A 23,741-nucleotide genomic window follows, 5' to 3' on the forward strand; every position below is an offset into this window, starting at 1 on the left:
CAGATATAGGGCGGTATATAAATATGGTATATAAAATAAATAAATATAATCCTGTTCACAAGTTAAATATTCCACAAGTTAAAAACATGCTGGGAGTGTTAATGAACAGTCGAATTGTTTATTCGTCTTGCTACAAAACCCCAAATATCTGGATGCTCCATCCTCTCCTCTGTCCTGCCAGCCATAGCTTAACCTATCAAATATTTAGAAAGTAAACATTTACGAGATGAAATGATACATCGCGGATTCTTCTTGAATGGAAACCCCAAATTCCCTTTAAAGAGCAACTGGGGTCTTTCTTTGCCATTTGATCTTGCCGCTTCGTTCTATTGTCTTCTCTCTGAGAAGGTCCATCCAAGGCAAATGTCCTGCTGGGAGATGCCCACAAAAGAAGGCCACCAAGATGGCAACTTTGGAAGAAGGCACTGGAATGGACCCAATTCTGGCTATTTTGCAGAATCCCACCTATGAGACCAACTTGGGTGAGTCTCCCTTCGGATAAGAGTTCCAGTTCTGTGTGTTTCAAACATCCAAGTCATCGTCCGGATCTTCGTCGTCTATGTCGTCTGCAGCATCCGGCTCGTAGTAGATCTTGCCTTGGCCAGTTGGCCCTTGCAGCAGAGATGACTTCCTGGAAGGAAAGCAGAAAAGAGGGTGAGCATGTCGGGGGACAAAAAAACAAAATGACAGGTCAGGTTCCTGCATGATAGTTGGGAATAAATCTTTTTCTTCTCTCTTCTTGCTCTCATTCTGATTGGTTGTTTACTGCAAGCCTTTTTAATCTGCCTTCTGCCTTGTTACATTTTAGTATGGAGAGTGTGTGCTTTGAGATCTCTCTCTGTTTGTGTGTCAGGAGAGATGTTGTGATTGAGTTTTACCCTCTCTTGAAACCTTAGTTATTTACTATTAAGAATGTAGTTGGTTATTTATCTATCTATCTATCTATATAAAAATGCTCTGTGCATAACAAGTACCTTAAAAACAAAAGAACAAATGAACGAAATCACACCAAATTTGGCAACAAAACATCTCACAACACAAGGAGTGATCATCACTCAAAATTATGATTTTGTCATTAGGGAGTTGTAGTTGCTGGGATTTATTGTTCACCTACAATCAAAGAGCATTCTGAACTCCATCAATGATGGAATTGAACCAAACTTGGCACACAGAACTCCCAGGACCAACAGAAAATACTGGAAGGGTTTGGTGGGCATTGACCTTGAGTTTGGGAGTTGTAATTCACCTGCATCCAGAAAGCTCTGTGGACGCAAACAATGATGGATCTGGACCAAACTTGGCACAAGCACTCAATACGCCCAAATATGAACACAGATGGAGTTTGGGGGAAATAGACCTTGACATTTGGGAGTTGTAGTCACTGGGATTCACAGTTCACCTATAATCAAAGAGCATTCTGAACCCCACGAATGACAGAATCGGGGCAAACTTCCCACACAGGACCCCCATGACCAACAAAAAATACTTAAGAGGCCATCCAGTCCAACTCCCTTCACCAGGGCAAGAAAACATCATCAAAGCCCTGCTGACAAAGAGCCATCCAGCCATAGATATAGATAGATAGATAGATAGATAGATAGATAGATAGATAGATAGATAGATAGATAGATGATAGATAGATTGATTGATAGATAGATATGATTCACATACACAGAGATATAGTATCATAGATTTGAAAGGGGCCCTTAAAGAAGGACAATGATATGTTGCATGTTCCAGGGTGGGCAAACCAGACAATCTCCTCATCAACACTGACAAAGAAACAGCAAGAAATGCTGTTTACCCACAAGCATGAAGACATTACATATATTAGAAACCAACACTTTCTCATTACTTTATTTTCCAGATCAACAGACTGGGCCACAGCAACGAGTGGCCGGGGACAGCTAGTTAACTATATAAATAAAAATGTAATGTTCATTTGTGGGATTTACATAACTCAAAAACCACTGGGCAAATGGACACCAAATTTGGACACAATACACCTCTCAGGCTAACGAGTGACCATTACTCATAAAAAGACTGAAAAACACAGCAGAAGAGACTTAAAAAGCCAAAAAAATAAAAAGTACATTACAATGCATGTGCAAAACCACATATACACAAATGTATACACACACAAAACACATATACACAAACTGGGCCACAGCAACGAGTGACAGGGGACGGCTAGTCTATATAAATAAAAATGTAATGTTTGTTTATGGGATTAACATAACTAAAAAACCACTGGACAAATTGACATGACATTTGGCCACAATACACCTATCAGGCCAACAAGTGACCGTCACTCATAAAAACAAGAAAAAACACAGCAGAAGAGACTTAAAAAGTAAAATAATACATTACAATGCATGCACAAAACCACACATATATACACAAATACACATATACACACCCACATATACACTCACACAAAACACATATACATAAACTGGGCCACAGCAACGCGTGGCAGGGGACGGCTAGTCTATATAAATAAAAATGTAATGTTTGTTTGTGCGATTAACATAACTTAAAAACCACTGGACAAATGGACACCAAATTTGGACACAATACACTTAGCAGGCCTATGAGTGACCATTGCCCATAAAAACATTAAAAAAAACATAGCAGAAGAGACTTAAAAAGCAAAAAAAAAAACATTACAACACATTTGAAAGCCATGTGTATGTATGTATGTATATATATATATATATATATACACACACACACACACACACATTTATATATACACAAATACACATATACACACACATATATATATATCTGCACAAATACCTCTATATATTCCCTGTCAAGTTCAGCACTTTTAAATTTTGTCTATTATATTTGGCCCGGCCTTTAGGTTTTAATTGCGCTCACAGTGTCATCGTTTTACTGTTTTATTGTTTTGCTTGATGTTTATTATTTGCTTATGAGTTTTATTGTGTATTGTATGTTGTTGTTGTCAGTGGCCTTGGCCTTTGTAAGCTGCATCGAGTCCTTCGGGAGATTTTGCGGGGTATAAGTAAAGTTAATAATAATAATAATAATAATATACACATATGTACACACACAAAACACATGTACACACACTGCACCACAGCAACACAAACACAGCAACGTGTGGCAGGGGACAGCTTGTTGTAAATAAACCTGTGCTTTTTAAGATTGGACTCTACCTGTTTGCCTCCTAAGCTCTTCATTCTTTGCAGACACATCACACAGCACTTCAGGCTCTGCTCGATAATGAGCTGATGCTCAGCTTTTGTATCCTGTTTGTTTTGGGGTGCTCTGCTGTATATTTAGGGTAGGTTTTCCCAAACCAAAACAATTGAAAGTATTCAGAAAGGAAGGGAAGGCAAAGAGGAGAAATGGACGCAACATACTTACTTCTCGTCACTGAACTGGTACGGGAGAGGCACCGATTCTTTGGCCCGACGCTCTGCCTCCGAGAGGCGTAGGTTAAAGGTTAGGTTAGCCGTGGGATCGGCCTGAGAGAGTCCAAAGATAGGATGAAGCCAACAGTCAAAATCAGTTGGGAAAGCAAGTGCAGAGAGAAGAGCATATATGACCTGATATATAGTCTGTTTGTAAAGTCTCTTTACCATTAAAAATGGTACTATTGAAATGGTAAAGAGTCTTTATGTGCACCCTGTACATAAGAACATTAAGAAGGCTACCCCAAAACACCCTTCCTACTCCACTTCTCCAGTAACTGATACAGTTTAGTTCCTTCAGTTAACAGTTTTAATTTGGGACAAGTGGAATGAGGAAGATATTTCCCACCCTGTACTGAGGATTACCTGGGAAGGGATCCCACTGGAGCATTGCAACACACCCAAATACCTGGGAGTCACTTTGGACCGTGCTCTGACCTGCAAGAAGCACTGCCTGAACATCAAGCAAAAAGTGGGCACTAGAAACAACATCATACGAAAGCTGACTGGCACAACCTGGGGATCACAACCAGACACAGTGAAGACATCTGCCCTTGCGCTATGCTACTCTGCTGCTGAGTATGCATGCCCAGTGTGGAACACATCTCACCGCACTAAAACAGTGTATGTGGCTCTTAACGATACATGCCGCATTATCACGGGGTGTCTGCGCCCTACACCACTGGAGAAATTGCACTGTTTAGCAAGTATTGCACCACCTGACATCCGCCGGGAAGTAGCAGCCAATAGTGAAAGGACCAAGGCAGAGACATCTCCAGCTCATCCCCTGTTTGGGTATCAGCCAGCACGTCAACGACTTAAATCAAGACATAGTTTTCTTAGATCTACAGAGACACTCACTTGAACACCCCAGCAAGCGAGAGTCCAAAAGTGGCAGGCCCAAACCCAGAACCTCAATCCATGGGTGATACCAGATGAGAGACTCCCTCCTGGGCACACAGAAGACTGGGCGACTTGGAAGGCGCTGAACAGACTGCGCTCTGGCACCACGAGATGCAGAGCCAATCTTAAGAAATCGGGCTACAGGGTGGAATCCTCGGCATGCGAGTGCGGAGAAGAGCAAACCACTGACCACCTGCTGCAATGCACCCTGAGCCCTGCCACATGCACAATGGAGGACCTTCTTGCGGCAACCCCAGAGGCACTCCAAGTGGCCAGATACTGGTCAAAGGACATTTAACCAACTACCAAATTTGCAAAATCTGTGTGTTTTTTTTCTTTTTCTTTTTAATCTCTGTGTTTGTTTTGCTCTGTTAGAATTGTAATACAATGGTATGGTTGCTGATGACACGATAAATAAATAACGGAGAAAAGTGCGGGGAAAGTCACAGGACCGTCCAATCAACGGTCTTTATATTAGCAACTAATACTATCAGGGAAGGGAAGGGCGCACAAACCACATCAGTCGCATCGTCCTTCTCAGTAACTTCTCCAGAAACGGCAGCCGGAGATGGTTCTCCAAGATGTTTCAAGGCAAAGCCCGGGAGGACTGTGAAGTATTCTTTCTAGAGGAGGGAAGAGAAGGCAAGGTTGGGAGGAAAGATGACCAGACGCAGCTGTATTTGGGCTTCCTTTTCCAAAGTGGATCCAAGAAAGCGAGATTATGCCTGCTCCATGCGCTGTGGCCGAGATACAGAGTCAACCATTTCTCACCTTCTGGACAACTTTGTTCCGTCTCTTCCGATGCAACGTCACAGCGACTCGAGGACCGCCGTCCCCTTGTTTCAGGGTCACCACAGCCCGGGCCAAGGCGTGCAGGGCTTTGAGTTGTTCAGGTGGGTGCAAGTCCCCGTGAAGGAGGGCCACGAGCGTGCGGATCCTCACACCTGCCAAGTGAACATGCACAGAGATATCTCAAGGCTTCATGGCTGCCAGCTCTTTACCAAACTAAATAATAATAATAAATAATAATAAACTTTATTTATACCCTGCCACCATCTCCCCCAACGGCTTACATGAGGCCAAGCCCAAACAACAAATTACAATAAAAATTTTAAAAGCAAATTACAATAAAATAAACAACATATACAATAAACAATATACACAAAACATTAAAAAAAAACCAACCCTAAACTGTTCCTGGAACTCCTGGAGGGATTGTGGCTAACCTCTGACAGAGTGGAAGAATTAGAAGCCGCAGTTTATCAACAGCAGAGCTTTCCAAACTGTGGGTCGCAGCACACTAGTGGAGGGGTCCACTGGACTCCTAGGCAATCTATACTTCCCTACAGTCAGAAGGGACCCCCAAAGGGTATCTAGTCTAACCCCCTTCAGCTAGGCAGAAAGACTCAGGCTCCTACACTGCTGGTGGTGCAGTGGGTTAAACCCCTGTGCTGGCAGGACTGAAGACCGACAGGTCGCAGGTTCGAATCCAGGGAGAGGCAGATGAGCTCCCTCTATCAGCTCCTCGTGTGGAAACATGAGGGAAGCCTCCCACAAGGATGATAAAAACATCAAATCACCCCTGGGCAACATCCTTGCAGACGGCCAATTCTCTCACACCAGAAGCAACTTGCAGTTTCTCAGGTCGCCCCTAACACAACAAAAAAACTGCCATATAATACAGAGTATTACAGTCACTTACATCTCCAACACCAAGATGCTACACTTGGAGGGCCATCATACTCAGACAACGAGGGATCGCCTGAGTAAATAAGTATGAGTCTACACTGCCATATAATCCAGGTCAAAGCAGATAATCTGGATTTTATATGGCAGTTATAGAAGGGGCCACAGTCAAAGCACCCTTGGATGGCCACCCAGCCTGTTTAAAAAGCTACAGAAAGGTTCAATCCCTAAAGAGTGAAGTACCAGTGATGTATCAGTTTTGTGATAACTTTTATAATTTGCACAATTTGTGTTTGAGTTGAAGTAATTACGACTAAAATGGACACGTTTCCAATTAGAAAAATAAAATCTGTTGACAATGATGTATTGTCGAAGGCTTTCATGGCCGGAATCACTCAGTTCTTGTGGGTTTTTTCGGGCTATATGGCCATGTTCTAGAGGCATTTCTCCTGACGTTTCGCCTGCATCTATGGCAAGCATCATCAGAGGTCTGTTGGAATTAGGACAAATGGGTTTATATATCTGTGGAATGGCTGGGGTGGGGCAAGGAGCTCTTCCCTGCTGCAATTAGGTGTGAGTGTTTGGCTAATCACCTTCATTAGCATTTGAAGGGCTGCTGGAACCTGGGAAAGCCTGTTGCTGGGAGGTGTTAATCTGTGCCTGGTTTCTTCCTCTCTGTTGTTTAGCTGTTATAATTTTAGAGTTTTTTAATACTGGGAGCCAGATTTTGTTCATTTTCATGGTCTCTTCCTTTCTGTTGAAATTGTCCACATGCTTGTGGATTTCAATGGCTTCTCTGTGTAGTCTGACATGGTGGTTGTTGGTGTGGTCCAGCATTTCTGTGTTTTCAAATAATATGCTGTGTCCAGGCTGGTTCATCAGGTGATCACCCAAGTCAAAAAAGAAGCACCATCAAAGCCTTGGCAGACCGTGCAAAAAGAATCTGCGAACCCCACCTCCTCCAAGATGAACTGAACCACCTCAACTGGGCTCTCCAGGCCAATGGATATTCCATCTCAGACATCAGAAGAGCTGCAAGACCAAGAACAAACCACGAGAGTAAAGATGATGATCCACCCAGAGGAAAAGTGTTCCTGCCATACATCAAGGGAACCACTGACCGCATAGGGAAGCTGATGAGGAAACACAACATACAAACTATCTACAAACCCACCAAGAAAATCCAACAAATGCTACGTTCAGCAAAGGACAAGAGGGATCCTCTCACCTCTGCAGGAGTCTACCGTATACCATGCAGCTGTGGACAAGTCTACATAGGGACCACCAAACGCAGCATTGCCCAGACACGCATCAAGGAACATGAAAGGCACTGCAGACTACTTCAACCAGAGAAGTCAGCCATAGCAGAGCACCTGATGAACCAGCCTGGACACAGCATATTATTTGAAAACACAGAAATGCTGGACCACACCAACAACCACCATGTCAGACTACACAGAGAAGCCATTGAAATCCACAAGCATGTGGACAATTTCAACAGAAAGGAAGAGACCATGAAAATGAACAAAATCTGGCTCCCAGTATTAAAAAACTCTAAAATTATAACAGCTAAACAACAGAGAGGAAGAAACCAGGCACAGATTAACACCTCCCAGCAACAGGCTTTCCCAGGTTCCAGCAGCCCTTCAAATGCTAATGAAGGTGATTAGCCAAACACTCACACCTAATTGCAGCAGGGAAGAGCTCCTTGCCCCACCCCAGCCATTCCACAGATATATAAACCCATTTGTCCTAATTCCAACAGACCTCTGATGATGCTTGCCATAGATGCAGGCGAAACGTCAGGAGAAATGCCTCTAGAACATGGCCATATAGCCCGAAAAAACCCACAAGAACTGAGTGTTGACAATGATGTTTGTGAGGATGATGATGATGGTAATAATAATAATAATAATAATAATAATAATAACTTTATTCTTATATTCCATCACCATCTCCCCAAAGGGACTTGGGGTGGCTTATTTATATCCCACTCTATCTCCCCCAATGGGCTCTCTCTCATATATATTCATGTAGTATATACATATGTTTGAGTTTCAGATAATGTTTACAAAGTTTGGACATTTTCTCTTTACACATCTTATTTATTTATTTATGACATTTTTATGCCACCCTTCTCACCCTGAAGTGGACTCAAAGCGACTTACAAGTAATATGTAAATACAATATATTATATTATTACCATAGCACAATATTAGCGTTATATATTACTATAGCGTACTATACCATTATACTGTTATATTATTAGTAATATTACATGTAATATAAAATATATAATTGTAATATCATATTATTATCTTGTATTACATTATATCAATACAAAGTGCCTAAAAACAAACATAAAAGTGAACACAATACAAAATGCAATACATTTGGGGGGAGTTGTGAGCCCTTCCCTCCAGCACCAACTGCTACTCTGGGATCAGAGTGAAGAGAGGGGGCCAGGAAGACAGTTCCACCTTGTCTCCTGCATGGTGCTAATAATACTGTATAATATAATTTCATCTATGTTTCATCTACGCTGATGATCGTGCCATCACCACTCAAGCAGGGAGCTTTGAGATGGTTGAAAAGAAGCTCTCTGAAGCTCTAGGTGCACTTACTGCCTATTACAGGGAAAACCAGCTGATCCCCAACCCATCCAAAACACAGACATGTGCCTTTCATCTCAAGAACAGAGAAGCATCCCGAGCTCTGAAGAGCACCTGGGCAGGAATCCCACTGGAGCATTGCAGCGCACCCAAATACTTGGGAGTCACTCTGGACCGTGCTCTGACCTACAGGAAGCACTGCCTGAACATCAAGCAAAAAGTGGGTGCTAGAAATAATATCATACGAAAGCTGACCGGCACAAGCCTGGGATCACAACCAGATACAGTGAAGACATCTGCCCTTGCGCTGTGCTACTCTGCTGCTGAGTATGCATGCCCAGTGTGGAACACATCTCACCACACTAAAACAGTGGATGTGGCTCTGAATGAGACATGCCGCATTATCACGGGGTGTCTGCGCCCTACACCACTGGAGAAATGACACTGCTTAGCCGGTATTGCACCACCTGACATCCGCCGGGAAGTAGCAGCCGATAGTGAAAGGACCAAGGCAGAGACATCTCCAGCTCATCCCCTGTTTGGGTATCAGCCAGCACGTCAACGACTTAAATCTAGAAATAGTTTTCTAAGATCTACAGAGACACTCGCTTGAACACCCCAGCAAGCGAGAGTCCAAAAGTGGCAGGCTTAAACCCAGAACCTCAATCAGTGGCTGGTACCAAATGAGAGACTCCGCCCTGGGCACACAAAGGATTGGGAGACTTGGAAGGCGCTGAACAGACTGCGCTCTGGCACCACGAGATGCAGAGCCAACCTTCAGAAATGGGGCTACAAAGTGGAATCCACGACATGCGAGTGTGGAGAGGAGCAAACCACTGACCACCTGCTGCAATGCAACCTGAGCCCTGCCACATGCACAATGGAGGACCTTCTTGCGGCAACACCAGAAGCACTCCAAGTGGCCAGATACTGGTCAAAGGACATTTAACCAACTACCAAACTCACAAATGTTGTATTTTGCCTGTTTGTTTGCTTTGTTCTGTTAGAAATGTAATATAATTGACTGGTTGATCTGACACGACAAATAAATAAATAATATAATATAATATAATATATATACATTCTGGATGTCAGAGTCTACAACATATGAAGTCCACCCCCTCCCCAAAAGAAACCCTCGGCATCTCTGACTCACCAGCAATATTTGCTTTTTTGGGCAGCTGGGCCAAAACCTGGCAGACGCTGGGAAACGGGAGACGAAGGATCAGCCAGCTGAGGGAATCCAGCACCAGAGTCGCAGGTCCTTGTGCCGCCTGAGACAAGCGCAGCACCAGCTGCGGAGCTGAGAAATCTCTCACCGTAAGGCCACTTCCTGCTCCAGACCAGCCGAGGGGGTCCCGGAAGCCATCATGGATGAATAGCCTGGGGAGAAAGGGGATTATGATCCACCACAATCGGTGCATCAGGACAACGTTTTGAGAGAATATGAGATGATGGTTTCCCTCAATCTGGACACTATACTACTGATGAAGCCTAGAATCGCATTGGCCTTTTTTGCTGCTGCAACACACTATTGCAGTGTTTCTCAACCTTCCTAAATCCGTGACCCCTTAATACAGTTCCTCATGTTTTGGTGACCCCCAATCATAAAATTATTTTCATTGTGACTTCATCACTGGAATTTTGCTACGGTTATGGATTATAATGTAAATATCTGATATGCAGGATGTATTTTCAGTCACTGGACCAAAATTGGCACAAATAACCACTATGCCCAAATTTGAATACTGGTGAGGGGTGGGGGGGGGGATTGATTTCTCATTTGGGAGTTGTAGTTGCTAGGATTTATAGTTCACCTACAACCAAAGATCATTCTGTACTTCGCCAATGATGGAATTGAACCAATCTTGGCACACAGAGCTCCCATGACCAGCAGAAAATACTGGAAGAGTTTGGTGGGCACTGACCTTGAGTTTGGGAGTTGTAGTTAGATCACCTACATCCAGAGAGCACTGTGGACTCAAAACAATGATGGATCTGAACCAAACTTGACACGGATACTCAATATGCCCAAATATGAACACTGGTGGAGTTTGGAGAAAACATACCTTGACATTTGGGAGTTGTAGTTGTGGGATCAATAGTTCGCCTTCAATCAAAGAGCATTTGAACCCTACCAAGTATAGAATTGGGACAAACTTTCCACACAGAAGCCCTAAGACCAACGGAAAACACTGTGTTGTGTTGTTGTAGGTTTTTTTTCGGGCTGTATGGCCATGGTCTAGAGGCATTTTCTCCTGACGTTTCGCCTGCATCTATGGCAAGCATCCTCAGAAGTAGTGAGGTCTGTTGGAACTAGGAAAAAGGGTTTGTCCCACCCTGGAATGACCAGGGTGGGACAAAGTACTCTTGTCTGCTGGAGCTAGGTGCTGGAGCTAGGAAAATACTGTGTTTTCTGGTGGTCTTTGGCGACCCCTCTGAAACTCCCTCAAGATGAGAAACATTGCAATAGAAAATGACTCATTCACTCACCGAGAGGCCACTTCCGGGGTGAATCCCGCCTTGAATCCTTCCTCAGGAACATCAAAGTTAATAACATGGACAGATTCACCTCTAAAAAATAATCAAACACAGGCCATTTCATTATTGACTTTCTGCCAGGCTTCCGGGAACTGATTCTAAAGGTATTTTAATAATATTGTCGAAGGCTTTCATGGCTGGAATCACTCAGTTCTTGTGGGTTTTTTCGGGCTATATGGCCATGTTCTAGAGGCATTTCTCCTGACATTTCGCCTGCATCTATGGCAAGCATCCTCAGAGGGTGAGGTCTGCTGGAGCTGGGAAAAGAGGGGTTTATATATCTGTGGAATGACCAGGGTGAGACAAAAGGCTTTTGTAAGTGGGCTAGGTGTGAATCTTTTCAATTGACCACCTTGATTAGCATACAATGGGCTGACTGTGCCTGGAGCACAGACATCAGAAGAGCTGCAAGACCAAGAACAAGCCACAAGAGTAAAGATGAAGATCCACCCAGAGGAAAAGTGTTCCTGCCATACATCAAGGGAACCACTGACCGCATAGGGAAGCTGATGAGGAAACACAACATACAAACAATCTACAAACCCACCAAGAAAATCCAACCAATGCTCCGTTCAGCAAAGGACAAGAGGGATCCTCTCACCTCTGCAGGAGTCTACCGTGTCCCATGCAGCTGTGGACAAGTCTACATAGGGACCACCAAACGCAGCATTGCCCAAACAAGAATCCAGGAACATGAAAGGCACTGCAGACTACTCCAACCAGAGAAATCAGCCATAGCAGAGCACCTGATGAACCAACCTGGACACAGCATTTTATTTGAGAACACAAAAATGCTGGACCACTCTCACAACCACCATGTCAGACTACACAGAGAAGCCATGGAAATCCACAAACATGTGGACCATTTCAACAGAAAGGAAGAAACTATGAAAATGAACAAAGTCTGGCTACCAGTATTAAAAAATTCTAAAATTAAAACAGCAGAGAGAAAAACAGGCAGGGACATCGAATCACCTTTCAAGAAGAGTTTGCTCCAGGCACAGTCAGCCCATTGTATGCTAATCAAGGTGGTCAATTGAAAAGATTCACACCTAGCCCACTTACAAAAGCCTTTTGTCTCACCCTGGTCATTCCACAGATATATAAACCTCTCTTTTCCCAGCTCCAGCAGACCTCACCCTCTGAGGATGCTTGCCATAGATGCAGGCGAAACGTCAGGAGAAATGCCTCTAGAACATGGCCATATAGCCCGAAAAACCCCACAAGAACTGAGTATTTTAATAATAGTGAGCAGTTTTGTCATTTGTGTGTGTGTGTATTTGGTCTTTTAATGAACTGTACAAGGTTTTAACTTTATAGATGGTTTAGATAATAGACATAAGCATTTGCTTCTATATTTTTGATTTGTTGTTGTTGTTGTATGGTTAGCCAAATCCTTCTTCATAACTCTGAAACCCATGAAGGCCAGGAAAAGACAATGCTTTCTGGCCACCCTGGCTCTTTCCCTATTACACATTTACAGCACTACGATTTCACTTGTTTTCACTCTATAGAACCCTGGGATTTGCAGTATATGGAAAAGCATTTGAGTTCTCCTCAAAAGCAATTGAAGAGGAATCGTCTATATAAATAAAAATGTAATGTTCGTTTGTGGGATTAACAGAACTCAAAAACCACTGGACAAATTGACACCAAACTTCGACACAATACACCTAGCAACCCAATGTATGTCCTTCACAAAAATTGATTGTGAAGGACATACATTGGGTTGCTAGGTGTATTGTGTTGAAGTTTGGTGTCAATTTGTCCAGTGTAATTTGTAATTTGTGTAATTTGGGAGTTGTAGTTGCTGGGATTTATTGTTCACCTACAATCAAAGAGCATTCTGAACTCCAGCAATCTTGGGACACAGAACTCCCATGATCAACAGAAAACACTAGAAGGGTTTGGTGAGCATTGACCTTGAGTTTGGGAGTTGTAGTTCACCTACATCCAGAGAGTACTGTGGACTCAAACAATGATCGAATTGGACCAAACTTGGCACAAATACTCAATATGCCCAAGTGTGAACACTGGTGGAGTTTGAGGAAAATAGACCTTGGCATTTGGGAGTTGTAGTTGCTGGGATTTATAGTTCACCTACAATAAAAGAGCATTATCAAATCTCCAAAAATGGAATTGAACCAAACTTGGGACACAGAACACCCATGGCCAACAGAAAATACTGTCTATATAAATAAAAATGTAATGTTCGTTTGTGGGATTAACATAACTCAAAAACCACTGGATGAATTGACACCAAATTTGGACATAATACACCTTTAAGTCCAACAAGTAACCATCACTTATAAAAACACTGAAAAGCACAGTGGAAGGGGCTTAAAAAGCAAAAAATAACCCAAGGAGTGACCATCACTCATAAAAACATTGAAAAACACAGTGGGACTTAAAAGCCAAAAAAATAAAAATTACATTACAATGCATGCACAAAACCACATATATATACTCAAACACACATATATACACAAATATATATATACACACACACAACACATATACACAGACTGGGCCACAGCAACGTGTGGCAGGGGACGGCTAGTAACGTTATGATTATATGCAAGGTGTATGTATTTCTGTGAAGATTTTGCCTATATACGAACAGTGGCTCCCAGATTTTTCTCCAACCAATTTTTTTAGACTTTGGCTTCCAGAATTCCTGGCTGTTGCCTAGGCTTTGTGGCTTGACAATCTATATAAATAAAAATGTAATGTTCGTTTGTGGGTTTAACATAACTCAAAAACTACTGGACAAATTGACACAAAAATTGGACACAATACACTTCTCAGGCCAACGAGTGACCATCACTCATAAAACACTGAAAAAATCAGCAGAAGGGACTTAAAAAGCCCCAAAAAGCTAAATGACGAAAAGCTAAATGATAATATAGAAAAAAGGGAAGAAAGAGGGAGGGAAGGGGAGAAAAATAAAGAAAGAAAGAAAAGAAAGAGGGAGGGAAAGGGAGAGGGAAGCATGGAAGCAAAGAGAGAAGGAAGGAAGGAGATAAGGAAGAAAGGAGAGAAAGAGGGAGGGAAAGGGAGAGGGAAGCATGGAAGCAAAGAGAGAAGGAAGGAGATAAGGAAGAAAGGAGAGAAAGAGGGAGGGAAAGGGAGAGGGAAGCATGGAAGCAAAGAGAGAAGGAAGGAAGGAGATAAGGAAGAAAGGAGAGAAAGAGGGAGGGAAAGGGAGAGGGAAGCATGGAAGCAAAGAGAGAAGGAAGGAGATAAGGAAGAAAGGAGAGAAAGAGGGAGGGAAAGGGAGAGGGAAGCATGGAAGCAAAGAGGGAAGGAAGGAGATAAGGAAGAAAGGAGAGAAAGAGGGAGGGAAAGGGAGAGGGAAGCATGGAAGCAAAGAGGGAAGGAAGGAGATAAGGAAGAAAGGAGAGAAAGAGGGAGAGAAAGGGAGAGGGAAGTATGGAAGCAAAGAGAGAAGGAAGGAAGGAGATAAGGAAGAAAGGAGAGAAAGAGGGAGGGAAAGGGAGAGGGAAGCATGGAAGCAAAGAGAGAAGGAAGGAGATAAGGAAGAAAGGAGAGAAAGAGGGAGGGAAAGGGAGAGGGAAGCATGGAAGCAAAGAGGGAAGGAAGGAGATAAGGAAGAAAGGAGAGAAAGAGGGAGGGAAAGGGAGAGGGAAGCATGGAAGCAAAGAGAGAAGGAAGGAGATAAGGAAGAAAGGAGAGAAAGAGGGAGGGAAAGGGAGAGGGAAGCATGGAAGCAAAGAGAGAAGGAAGGAAGGAGATAAGGAAGAAAGGAGAGAAAGAGGGAGGGAAAGGGAGAGGGAAGCATGGAAGCAAAGAGGGAAGGAAGGAGATAAGGAAGAAAGGAGAGAAAGAGGGAGGGAAAGGGAGAGGGAAGCATGGAAGCAAAGAGAGAAGGAAGGAAGGAGATAAGGAAGAAAGGAGAGAAAGAGGGAGGGAAAGGGAGAGGGAAGCATGGAAGCAAAGAGAGAAGGAAGGAAGGAGATAAGGAAGAAAGGAGAGAAAGAGGGAGGGAAAGGGAGAGGGAAGCATGGAAGCAAAGAGAGAAGGAAGGAGATAAGGAAGAAAGGAGAGAAAGAGGGAGGGAAAGGGAGAGGGAAGCATGGAAGCAAAGAGGGAAGGAAGGAGATAAGGAAGAAAGGAGAGAAAGAGGGAGGGAAAGGGAGAGGGAAGCATGGAAGCAAAGAGAGAAGGAAGGAGATAAGGAAGAAAGGAGAGAAAGAGGGAGGGAAAGGGAGAGGGAAGCATGGAAGCAAAGAGGGAAGGAAGGAGATAAGGAAGAAAGGAGAGAAAGAGGGAGGGAAAGGGAGAGGGAAGCATGGAAGCAAAGAGAGAAGGAAGGAAGGAGATAAGGAAGAAAGGAGAGAAAGAGGGAGGGAAAGGGAGAGGGAAGCATGGAAGCAAAGAGAGAAGGAAGGAAGGAGATAAGGAAGAAAGGAGAGAAAGAGGGAGGGAAAGGGAGAGGGAAGCATGGAAGCAAAGAGGGAAGGAAGGAAGGAGATAAGGAAGAAAGGAGAGAAAGAGGGAGGGAAAGGGAGAGGGAAGCATGGAAGCAAAGAGAGAAGGAAGGAAGGAGATAAGGAAGAAAGGAGAGAAAGAGGGAGGGAAAGGGAGAGGGAAGCATGGAAGCAAAGAGGGAAGGAAGGAGATAAGGAAGAAAGGAGAGAAAGAGGGAGGGAAAGGGAGAGGGAAGCATGGAAGCAAAGAGAGAAGGAAGGAGATAAGGAAGAAAGGAGAGAAAGAGGGAGGGAAAGGGAGAGGGAAGCATGGAAGCAAAGAGGGAAGGAAGGAAGGAGATAAGGAAGAAAGGAGAGAAAGAGGGAGGGAAAGGGAGAGGGAAGCATGGAAGCAAAGAGAGAAGGAAGGAAGGAGATAAGGAAGAAAGGAGAGAAAGAGGGAGGGAAAGGGAGAGGGAAGCATGGAAGCAAAGAGGGAAGGAAGGAGATAAGGAAGAAAGGAGAGAAAGAGGGAGGGAAAGGGAGAGGGAAGCATGGAAGCAAAGAGAGAAGGAAGGAGATAAGGAAGAAAGGAGAGAAAGAGGGAGGGAAAGGGAGAGGGAAGCATGGAAGCAAAGAGGGAAGGAAGGAGATAAGGAAGAAAGGAGAGAAAGAGGGAGGGAAAGGGAGAGGGAAGCATGGAAGCAAAGAGAGAAGGAAGGAAGGAGATAAGGAAGAAAGGAGAGAAAGAGGGAGGGAAAGGGAGAGGGAAGCATGGAAGCAAAGAGGGAAGGAAGGAAGGAGATAAGGAAGAAAGGAGAGAAAGAGGGAGGGAAAGGGAGAGGGAAGCATGGAAGCAAAGAGAGAAGGAAGGAAGGAGATAAGGAAGAAAGGAGAGAAAGAGGGAGGGAAAGGGAGAGGGAAGCATGGAAGCAAAGAGGGAAGGAAGGAGATAAGGAAGAAAGGAGAGAAAGAGGGAGGGAAAGGGAGAGGGAAGCATGGAAGCAAAGAGGGAAGGAAGGAGATAAGGAAGAAAGGAGAGAAAGAGGGAGGGAAAGGGAGAGGGAAGCATGGAAGCAAAGAGGGAAGGAAGGAAGGAGATAAGGAAGAAAGGAGAGAAAGAGGGAGGGAAAGGGAGAGGGAAGCATGGAAGCAAAGAGAGAAGGAAGGAAGGAGATAAGGAAGAAAGGAGAGAAAGAGGGAGGGAAAGGGAGAGGGAAGCATGGAAGCAAAGAGAGAAGGAAGGAAGGAGATAAGGAAGAAAGGAGAGAAAGAGGGAGGGAAAGGGAGAGGGAAGCATGGAAGCAAAGAGGGAAGGAAGGAGATAAGGAAGAAAGGAGAGAAAGAGGGAGGGAAAGGGAGAGGGAAGCATGGAAGCAAAGAGAGAAGGAAGGAAGGAGATAAGGAAGAAAGGAGAGAAAGAGGGAGGGAAAGGGAGAGGGAAGCATGGAAGCAAAGAGGGAAGGAAGGAGATAAGGAAGAAAGGAGAGAAAGAGGGAGGGAAAGGGAGAGGGAAGCATGGAAGCAAAGAGAGAAGGAAGGAGATAAGGAAGAAAGGAGAGAAAGAGGGAGGGAAAGGGAGAGGGAAGCATGGAAGCAAAGAGGGAAGGAAGGAAGGAGATAAGGAAGAAAGGAGAGAAAGAGGGAGGGAAAGGGAGAGGGAAGCATGGAAGCAAAGAGGGAAGGAAGGAGATAAGGAAGAAAGGAGAGAAAGAGGGAGGGAAAGGGAGAGGGAAGCATGGAAGCAAAGAGAGAAGGAAGGAAGGAGATAAGGAAGAAAGGAGAGAAAGAGGGAGGGAAAGGGAGAGGGAAGCATGGAAGCAAAGAGAGAAGGAAGGAAGGAGATAAGGAAGAAAGGAGAGAAAGAGGGAGGGAAAGGGAGAGGGAAGCATGGAAGCAAAGAGGGAAGGAAGGAGATAAGGAAGAAAGGAGAGAAAGAGGGAGGGAAAGGGAGAGGGAAGCATGGAAGCAAAGAGAGAAGGAAGGAAGGAGATAAGGAAGAAAGGAGAGAAAGAGGGAGGGAAAGGGAGAGGGAAGCATGGAAGCAAAGAGGGAAGGAAGGAGATAAGGAAGAAAGGAGAGAAAGAGGGAGGGAAAGGGAGAGGGAAGCATGGAAGCAAAGAGAGAAGGAAGGAGATAAGGAAGAAAGGAGAGAAAGAGGGAGGGAAAGGGAGAGGGAAGCATGGAAGCAAAGAGGGAAGGAAGGAAGGAGATAAGGAAGAAAGGAGAGAAAGAGGGAGGGAAAGGGAGAGGGAAGCATGGAAGCAAAGAGAGAAGGAAGGAAGGAGATAAGGAAGAAAGGAGAGAAAGAGGGAGGGAAAGGGAGAGGGAAGCATGGAAGCAAAGAGGGAAGGAAGGAGATAAGGAAGAAAGGAGAGAAAGAGGGAGGGAAAGGGAGAGGGAAGCATGGAAGCAAAGAGAGAAGGAAGGAGATAAGGAAGAAAGGAGAGAAAGAGGGAGGGAAAGGGAGATGGAAGCATGGAAGCAAAGAGGGAAGGAAGGAGATAAGGAAGAAAGGAGAGAAAGAGGGAGGGAAAGGGAGAGGGAAGCATGGAAGCAAAGAGAGAAGGAAGGAAGGAGATAAGGAAGAAAGGAGAGAAAGAGGGAGGGAAAGAAAAAGGGGGATGGAAGGAAAGTTAGAGAAGGAAGGAAGGAGAGAAGGAAAGAAAAAAAGAGAAAGAAATAAGGAAAGAGGTAGTGAAGGAAGGGGGGAAGATGTAGAGAAAGAGGGAGGGAAGGAAAGAGAGAAGGAAGAAAAGAGACAGCAGAAGAGAAAGAAAAAGGGGGAAGGAAGAAAAGAGATAGAGAAGGAAGAAGAGAAGGAAAGACGGGAAGGAAGGAAGGAAGGAAGGAAGGAAGGAAGGAAGGAAGGAAGGAGTGAAAAAAAGGAGGGAAAGAAAGAGAGAAAGAGGGAAGGTTGGCCACAGCAAAGCGTGGGGGGTACAGCCTGTCTATATAAATAAAAATGTAATGTTCATTTGTGGGATTAACAGAACTCAAAAACCACAGGACAAATTGACACAAGACACAGCTCAGGCCAACGAGTGACCATAACTCATAAAAACACTGAAAAACACAGCAGAAGAGTGTTAAAAAGCCAAAAAATAAAAAAAATACATTACAATACATGTGGAAAACCACATATACACAAATATATATACACATATATACACAAACTGGGCCACAGCAACGCGTAGCATGGGACGGCTAGTCTATATAAATAAAAAAAGCCAAAAAACAAAATTACATTAGAATGCATGCATAAAACCACACACACACACACACACACACACACACACACACATATATATATATATATGCAAACACACATATACACAGACTGGGTCACAGCAACGTGTGGCAGGGGACGGCTAGTAATAATAATAATTTGAAATAATAATAATAATAATAATAATAATAATAATAATAATTTGAATTGTATAATATAAATCTTGTAAGCCGCTCTGAGTCCCCTTCAGGGAGAGAAGGGCAGCATATAAATGTCGTAAATAAATAAATATGTCCAAAATACCTAGAATAATAGAGTTGGAAGAGACTACAAGGGCATCCAGCCCAACCCCCTTCAGCTATACAGAAAAACACCACCAAAGCCCTCTCAACAGATGGTCATCCAGTCTCTGTTTATTATTATTATTGTTATTATTATTTTATTATTATTAATAGAGCTATAGACTTCAAGGACTGACCTTGAAGGAGCTGGGGGTGGTGACGGCCGACAGGGAGCTCTGGCGTGGACTGGTCCATGAGATCACGAAGAGTCGGAGACGACTGAACGAATGAACAACAACAAGAGCTATAGAATCCTAGAGTTGGAAGGGACCCCAAGGGCCATTCAGTTCAACCTCCTTCTGCCAGGCAGGAAGACACCATCAAAGCCCTCTCAACAGATGGTCATCCAGTCTCTATTATTATTATTATTATTATTATTATTATTATTATTATTGGAGCTATAGAATCCTAGAGTTGGAAGGGACCCCAAGGGCCATTCAGTTCAACCTCCTTCTGCCAGGCAGGAAGACACCATCAAAGCCCTCTCAACAGATGGTCATCCAGTCTGTATTATTATTATTATTATTATTATTATTATTATTGGAGCTATAGAATCCTAGAGTTGGAAGGGACCCCAAGGGCCATTCAGTTCAACCTCCTTCTGCCAGGCAGGAAGACACCATCAAAGCCCTCTCAACAGATGGTCATCCAGTCTCTATTATTATTATTATTATTATTATTATTATTATTATTATTATTATTGGAGCTATAGAATCCTAGAGTTGGAAGGGACCCCAAGGGCCATTCAGTTCAACCTCCTTCTGCCAGACAGGAAGACACCATCAAAGCCCTCTCAACAGATGGTCATCCAGTCTCTATTATTATTATTATTATTATTGGAGCTATAGAATCCTAGAGTTGGAAGGGACCCCAAGGGCCATTCAGTTCAACCTCCTTCTGCCAGGCAGGAAGACACCATCAAAGCCCTCTCAACAGATGGTCATCCAGTCTCTATTATTATTATTATTATTATTATTATTATTATTATTGGAGCTATAGAATCCTAGAGTTGGAAGGGACCCCAAGGGCCATTCAGTTCAATCTCCTTCTGCCAGGCAGGAAGACACCATCAAAGCCCTCCTAAGAGATGGCCATCCAGGCACTGTTTAATAATAATAATACTAGAACTATAGAATCATTCTGAAGGCCTTCAGAGAGGGAGACTCCAAAGCAGCATATTCCACTATCAAACTGCTCTTAGGTCCAGGATGTTTAGGTGGAACCTGGTGGCGCAAAGCTTGGGAACCACTGGTTTAGATGAAGAATTTTGAAGCCTGAGTCTTTAGATCAAGGAGTCAACTCTCAATCGTTTGGGAATTTCGGAGCACTCACCTGCGTGCGGATGCTGCTACGAAGCTCTTGAGCAGAGTGCGGCCTTCACAGCTGACAGAGTCTGCAAAGGAGATGGAGGAAGGAAGGAAGGTTAGGAAACGAGACATTCTCCCATTGATTCGAACCCTTCACGGCGCAACCTTCCCACAGTCCTCTCCCTGGTCCTCCGCCTTCAAATCACAGGCCTTCTCAAACTTAACACAGTTTTGCAATTACAACTTGAGCAGCTGCCCTGCTATGAACATCGCCATCATTGGTGGTTGCCATTGACCTTGGCTTCCCCAGAGGGGGAAATGTGACGCATTAAAAGCCCAGCACATGAACAAACCCAAGGGCCATCCAGTCGAACCCCTTTCTGCCACACTGGATGACACAATCAAAACCCTCCTGACAGATGGCCATCCAGCCTCTTAATAGTAAAAATAGAACTATAGAATCCTAGAGCTGGAAGAGACCCAAAGGGCTATCTAGTCCACCCCCCTTATGCTAGATAGGAAAGCACAATTAAAACCCTCCCGACAGATGGCAATACAGCCTATAATAATAATAATAAACTTATAGAATCCTAGTTGGAAGAGATACCTATGCAGCCTCGAATAATAATAATAATAATAATAATAATAATATCTTATAGAATTTTAGTTGGAAGAGATCCCAAGGGCCATCCAGTCCAACTCCCTTCTACCAGGCCAGAAGACACAATCGAAACCCTCCCGACAGATGGCCATCCAGCCTCTAAATAGTAAAAACAGAACTATACAATCCTAGAGTTGGAAGAGACCCAAAGGGTCATCTAGTTTACCCACCTTATGCTAGACAGGAAGACACAATCAAAACCCTCCCGACAGATAGTCATGCAGCCTCTAATAATAATAATAATAATAATCTTATAGAATTTTAGTCGGAAGAGATCCCAAGGGCCATCCAGTCCAATTTCCTTCTACCAGGCCAGAAGACACAATCGAAACCCTCCCAACAGATGGCCATCCGGCTTCTTAATAGTAGAAATAGAACTATAGAATCCTAGAGTTGGAAATGACCCAAAGGGCCATCTAGTCCACAACCCTTATACTAGACAGGAAGACACAATCAAAACCCTCCCGACAGATGGCCATCCAGCCTCTTAATAGTAAAAATAGAACTATAGAGTTCTAGAATTGGAAGAGATCCCAAGGGCCATCAAGTCCACAACCCTTATACTAGAAAGGAAGCCACAATTAAAACCCTCCCGACAGATGGCCATCAAGCCTCTTAATAGTAAAAATAGAACTATATAATCCTTGAGTTGGAAAAGACCCAAAGGGCCATCTAGTTCACCCCCCCTTATGCTAGACAGGAAGACACAATCAAAACCCTCTCGACAGATGCCCATGCAGCCTCTAATAAAAATAGACTTATAGAATCCTAGTTGGAAGAGATCCCAAGGGCCATCCACTCCAACTCCCTTCTACCAGTCCAGAAAACACAATCGAAACCCTCCCGACAGATAGCCATGCAGCCTCTAATAATAATAATAATAATAATAATAATATAATCTTATAGAATCCTAGTTGGAAGAGATCCCAAGGGCCATCCACTCCAACTTCCTTCTACCAGTCCAGAAGACACAATGGAAACCCTCCCGACAGATGGCCACCCAGCCTTGCCTTGGAGAAGGACGAGCCCCTCGGCTCCTGCAGCCACCAGCTCTTCCAGCATCCCTCCCTCTGACGTCACTGTACGGATGCTAGAGCATTCCACACTCCTTCCGGCAGAAGTTGTCTCCTGGGCGCAGCCATGATGGAGAGGGGGAAAGAGGTGGCTACCTCACTGCCGGATTGATCTCGGTTTTGTATCTTTCCAGGGAGAAAAGCAAAGAGCAGATATCCACGTTTATATGGCAGGCTGAATTTTGATCTCCAAACAGAAAGGAGGAAACCATGAAAATGAACAAAATCTGGCTACCAGTATTTAAAATCTCTAAAATTAGAACAGCACAACAACAGAGAGGAAACAAACAAGGACATCTAATCACCTCTCAACAAAAGATTGCCCCAGGCATTGCCAGGCCATTATATGCTAATCAAGGTGGTCAGTTGAAACATTCACACCTAGCTCCAACAGACAAGAGTCCTTTGTCCCACCCTGGTCATTCCACAGATATATAAACCCATTTTTCCTAGTTCCAACAGAACTCACTACCCCTGAGGATGATTGCTATAGATGCAGGTGAAATGTCAGGAGAAAATGCTTCCAGAACAGCTTTTCTCAACCTGGGGTTCGGGACCCCTGGGGGGGTCGCGAAGGTGTGTTAGAGGGGTCACCAAAGACCATCAGAAAACACAGTATTTTCTGTTGGTCATGGGGGTCCTGTGTGGGAACTTTGGCCCAATTCTATCATTGGTGGGGTTCAGAACGCTCCTTGATTGTAGGTGAACTATAAATCCCAGCAACTAAAACTCCCAAATGTCAAGATTCTATTTTCCCCAAACTCAACCAGTGTTCACATTTGGGCATATTGAGTATTCGTGTAGAGTTTGGTCCAGATCCATCATTGTTTGAGTCCAAAGTGCTCTCTACATGTAGGCGAACTACAACTCCCAAACTCAAGGTCAATGGCCACCAAACCCTTCCAGTATTTTCTGTTTGTCATGGGAGTTCTGTGTGCCAATTTTGGTTCAATTCCATTGTTGGTGAGGTTCAGAATGCTCTTTGTTTGCAGGTTAACTGTAAATCCCAGCAACTACAACTCCCAGATGACAAAATCAATCCCCCCGCTAACCCCAACCAGTATTCAAATTTGGGCATACTGGGTATTTGTACCAAATTTGCTCCAGTGAATGAAAGTACATCCTGCAGATCATTATTTACATGGTGATTCATAATGTTAGGGTTATGGTTGGGGGTCACCACAACATGAGGAACTGTATTAATGGGTCGCGGCATTAGGAAGGTTGAGAAACACTGCCATAGATGCAGGTGAAATGTCAGGAGAAAATGCTTCTAGAACATGGCCATATAGCCCGAAAAAAACTACAACAACCCAGGGCCCAATGCCGTTTGTTTGTTTGTTTATTTATTGTGTCAGGAGCAACCAGACATTTGTATTACATTTTTAACAAACCAAACAGACAGACAAAACACAAAGTTTGCAAGCTTGGTAGTTGATTAAATGTCCTTTGACCAGTATCTGGCCACTTGGAGAGCCTCTGGTGTTGCCGCAAGGAGGTCCTCCATGGTGCATG

At 43.9% G+C, this 23,741-nt stretch overlaps 1 protein-coding gene across 1 annotated transcript; it reads right to left on the reverse strand.

The window, feature by feature from the left end:
* Window positions 1–289: 289 nt before the first annotated feature.
* On the reverse strand, window positions 290–22,252 carry ELP5 (elongator acetyltransferase complex subunit 5). Its single transcript, XM_060779877.2, has 8 exons — window positions 22,164–22,252; window positions 20,518–20,578; window positions 11,138–11,218; window positions 9,801–10,027; window positions 5,118–5,290; window positions 4,862–4,969; window positions 3,397–3,497; window positions 290–631 (listed from the first exon to the last, which is right to left on the reverse strand). Exons 1-8 carry the CDS (start codon window positions 22,213–22,215, stop codon window positions 523–525), a joined length of 912 nt encoding a protein of 303 aa, XP_060635860.2. The 5' UTR covers window positions 22,216–22,252; the 3' UTR covers window positions 290–522.
* Between the last annotated feature and the right edge of the window lie 1,489 nt (window positions 22,253–23,741).

Source organism: Anolis sagrei, chromosome 6 (assembly GCF_037176765.1).
Source record: "Anolis sagrei isolate rAnoSag1 chromosome 6, rAnoSag1.mat, whole genome shotgun sequence".
Lineage (NCBI taxonomy): Eukaryota > Metazoa > Chordata > Lepidosauria > Squamata > Dactyloidae > Anolis > Anolis sagrei.

Coding starts and splice junctions, on each gene's coding strand:
- ELP5 (XM_060779877.2), bottom strand. CDS start 22,215: ATGCTGGAAGAGCTGGTGGCTGCAGGAGCCGAGGGGCTCGTCCTTCTC. Junction 20,579..22,163: donor GGGGCTCGTCCTTCTCCAAG/GCAAGGCTGGGT, acceptor TCTCCTTTGCAG/ACTCTGTCAGCTGTGAAGGC. Junction 5,291..9,800: donor CAAAAAAGCAAATATTGCTG/GTGAGTCAGAGA, acceptor TTCACTTGGCAG/GTGTGAGGATCCGCACGCTC.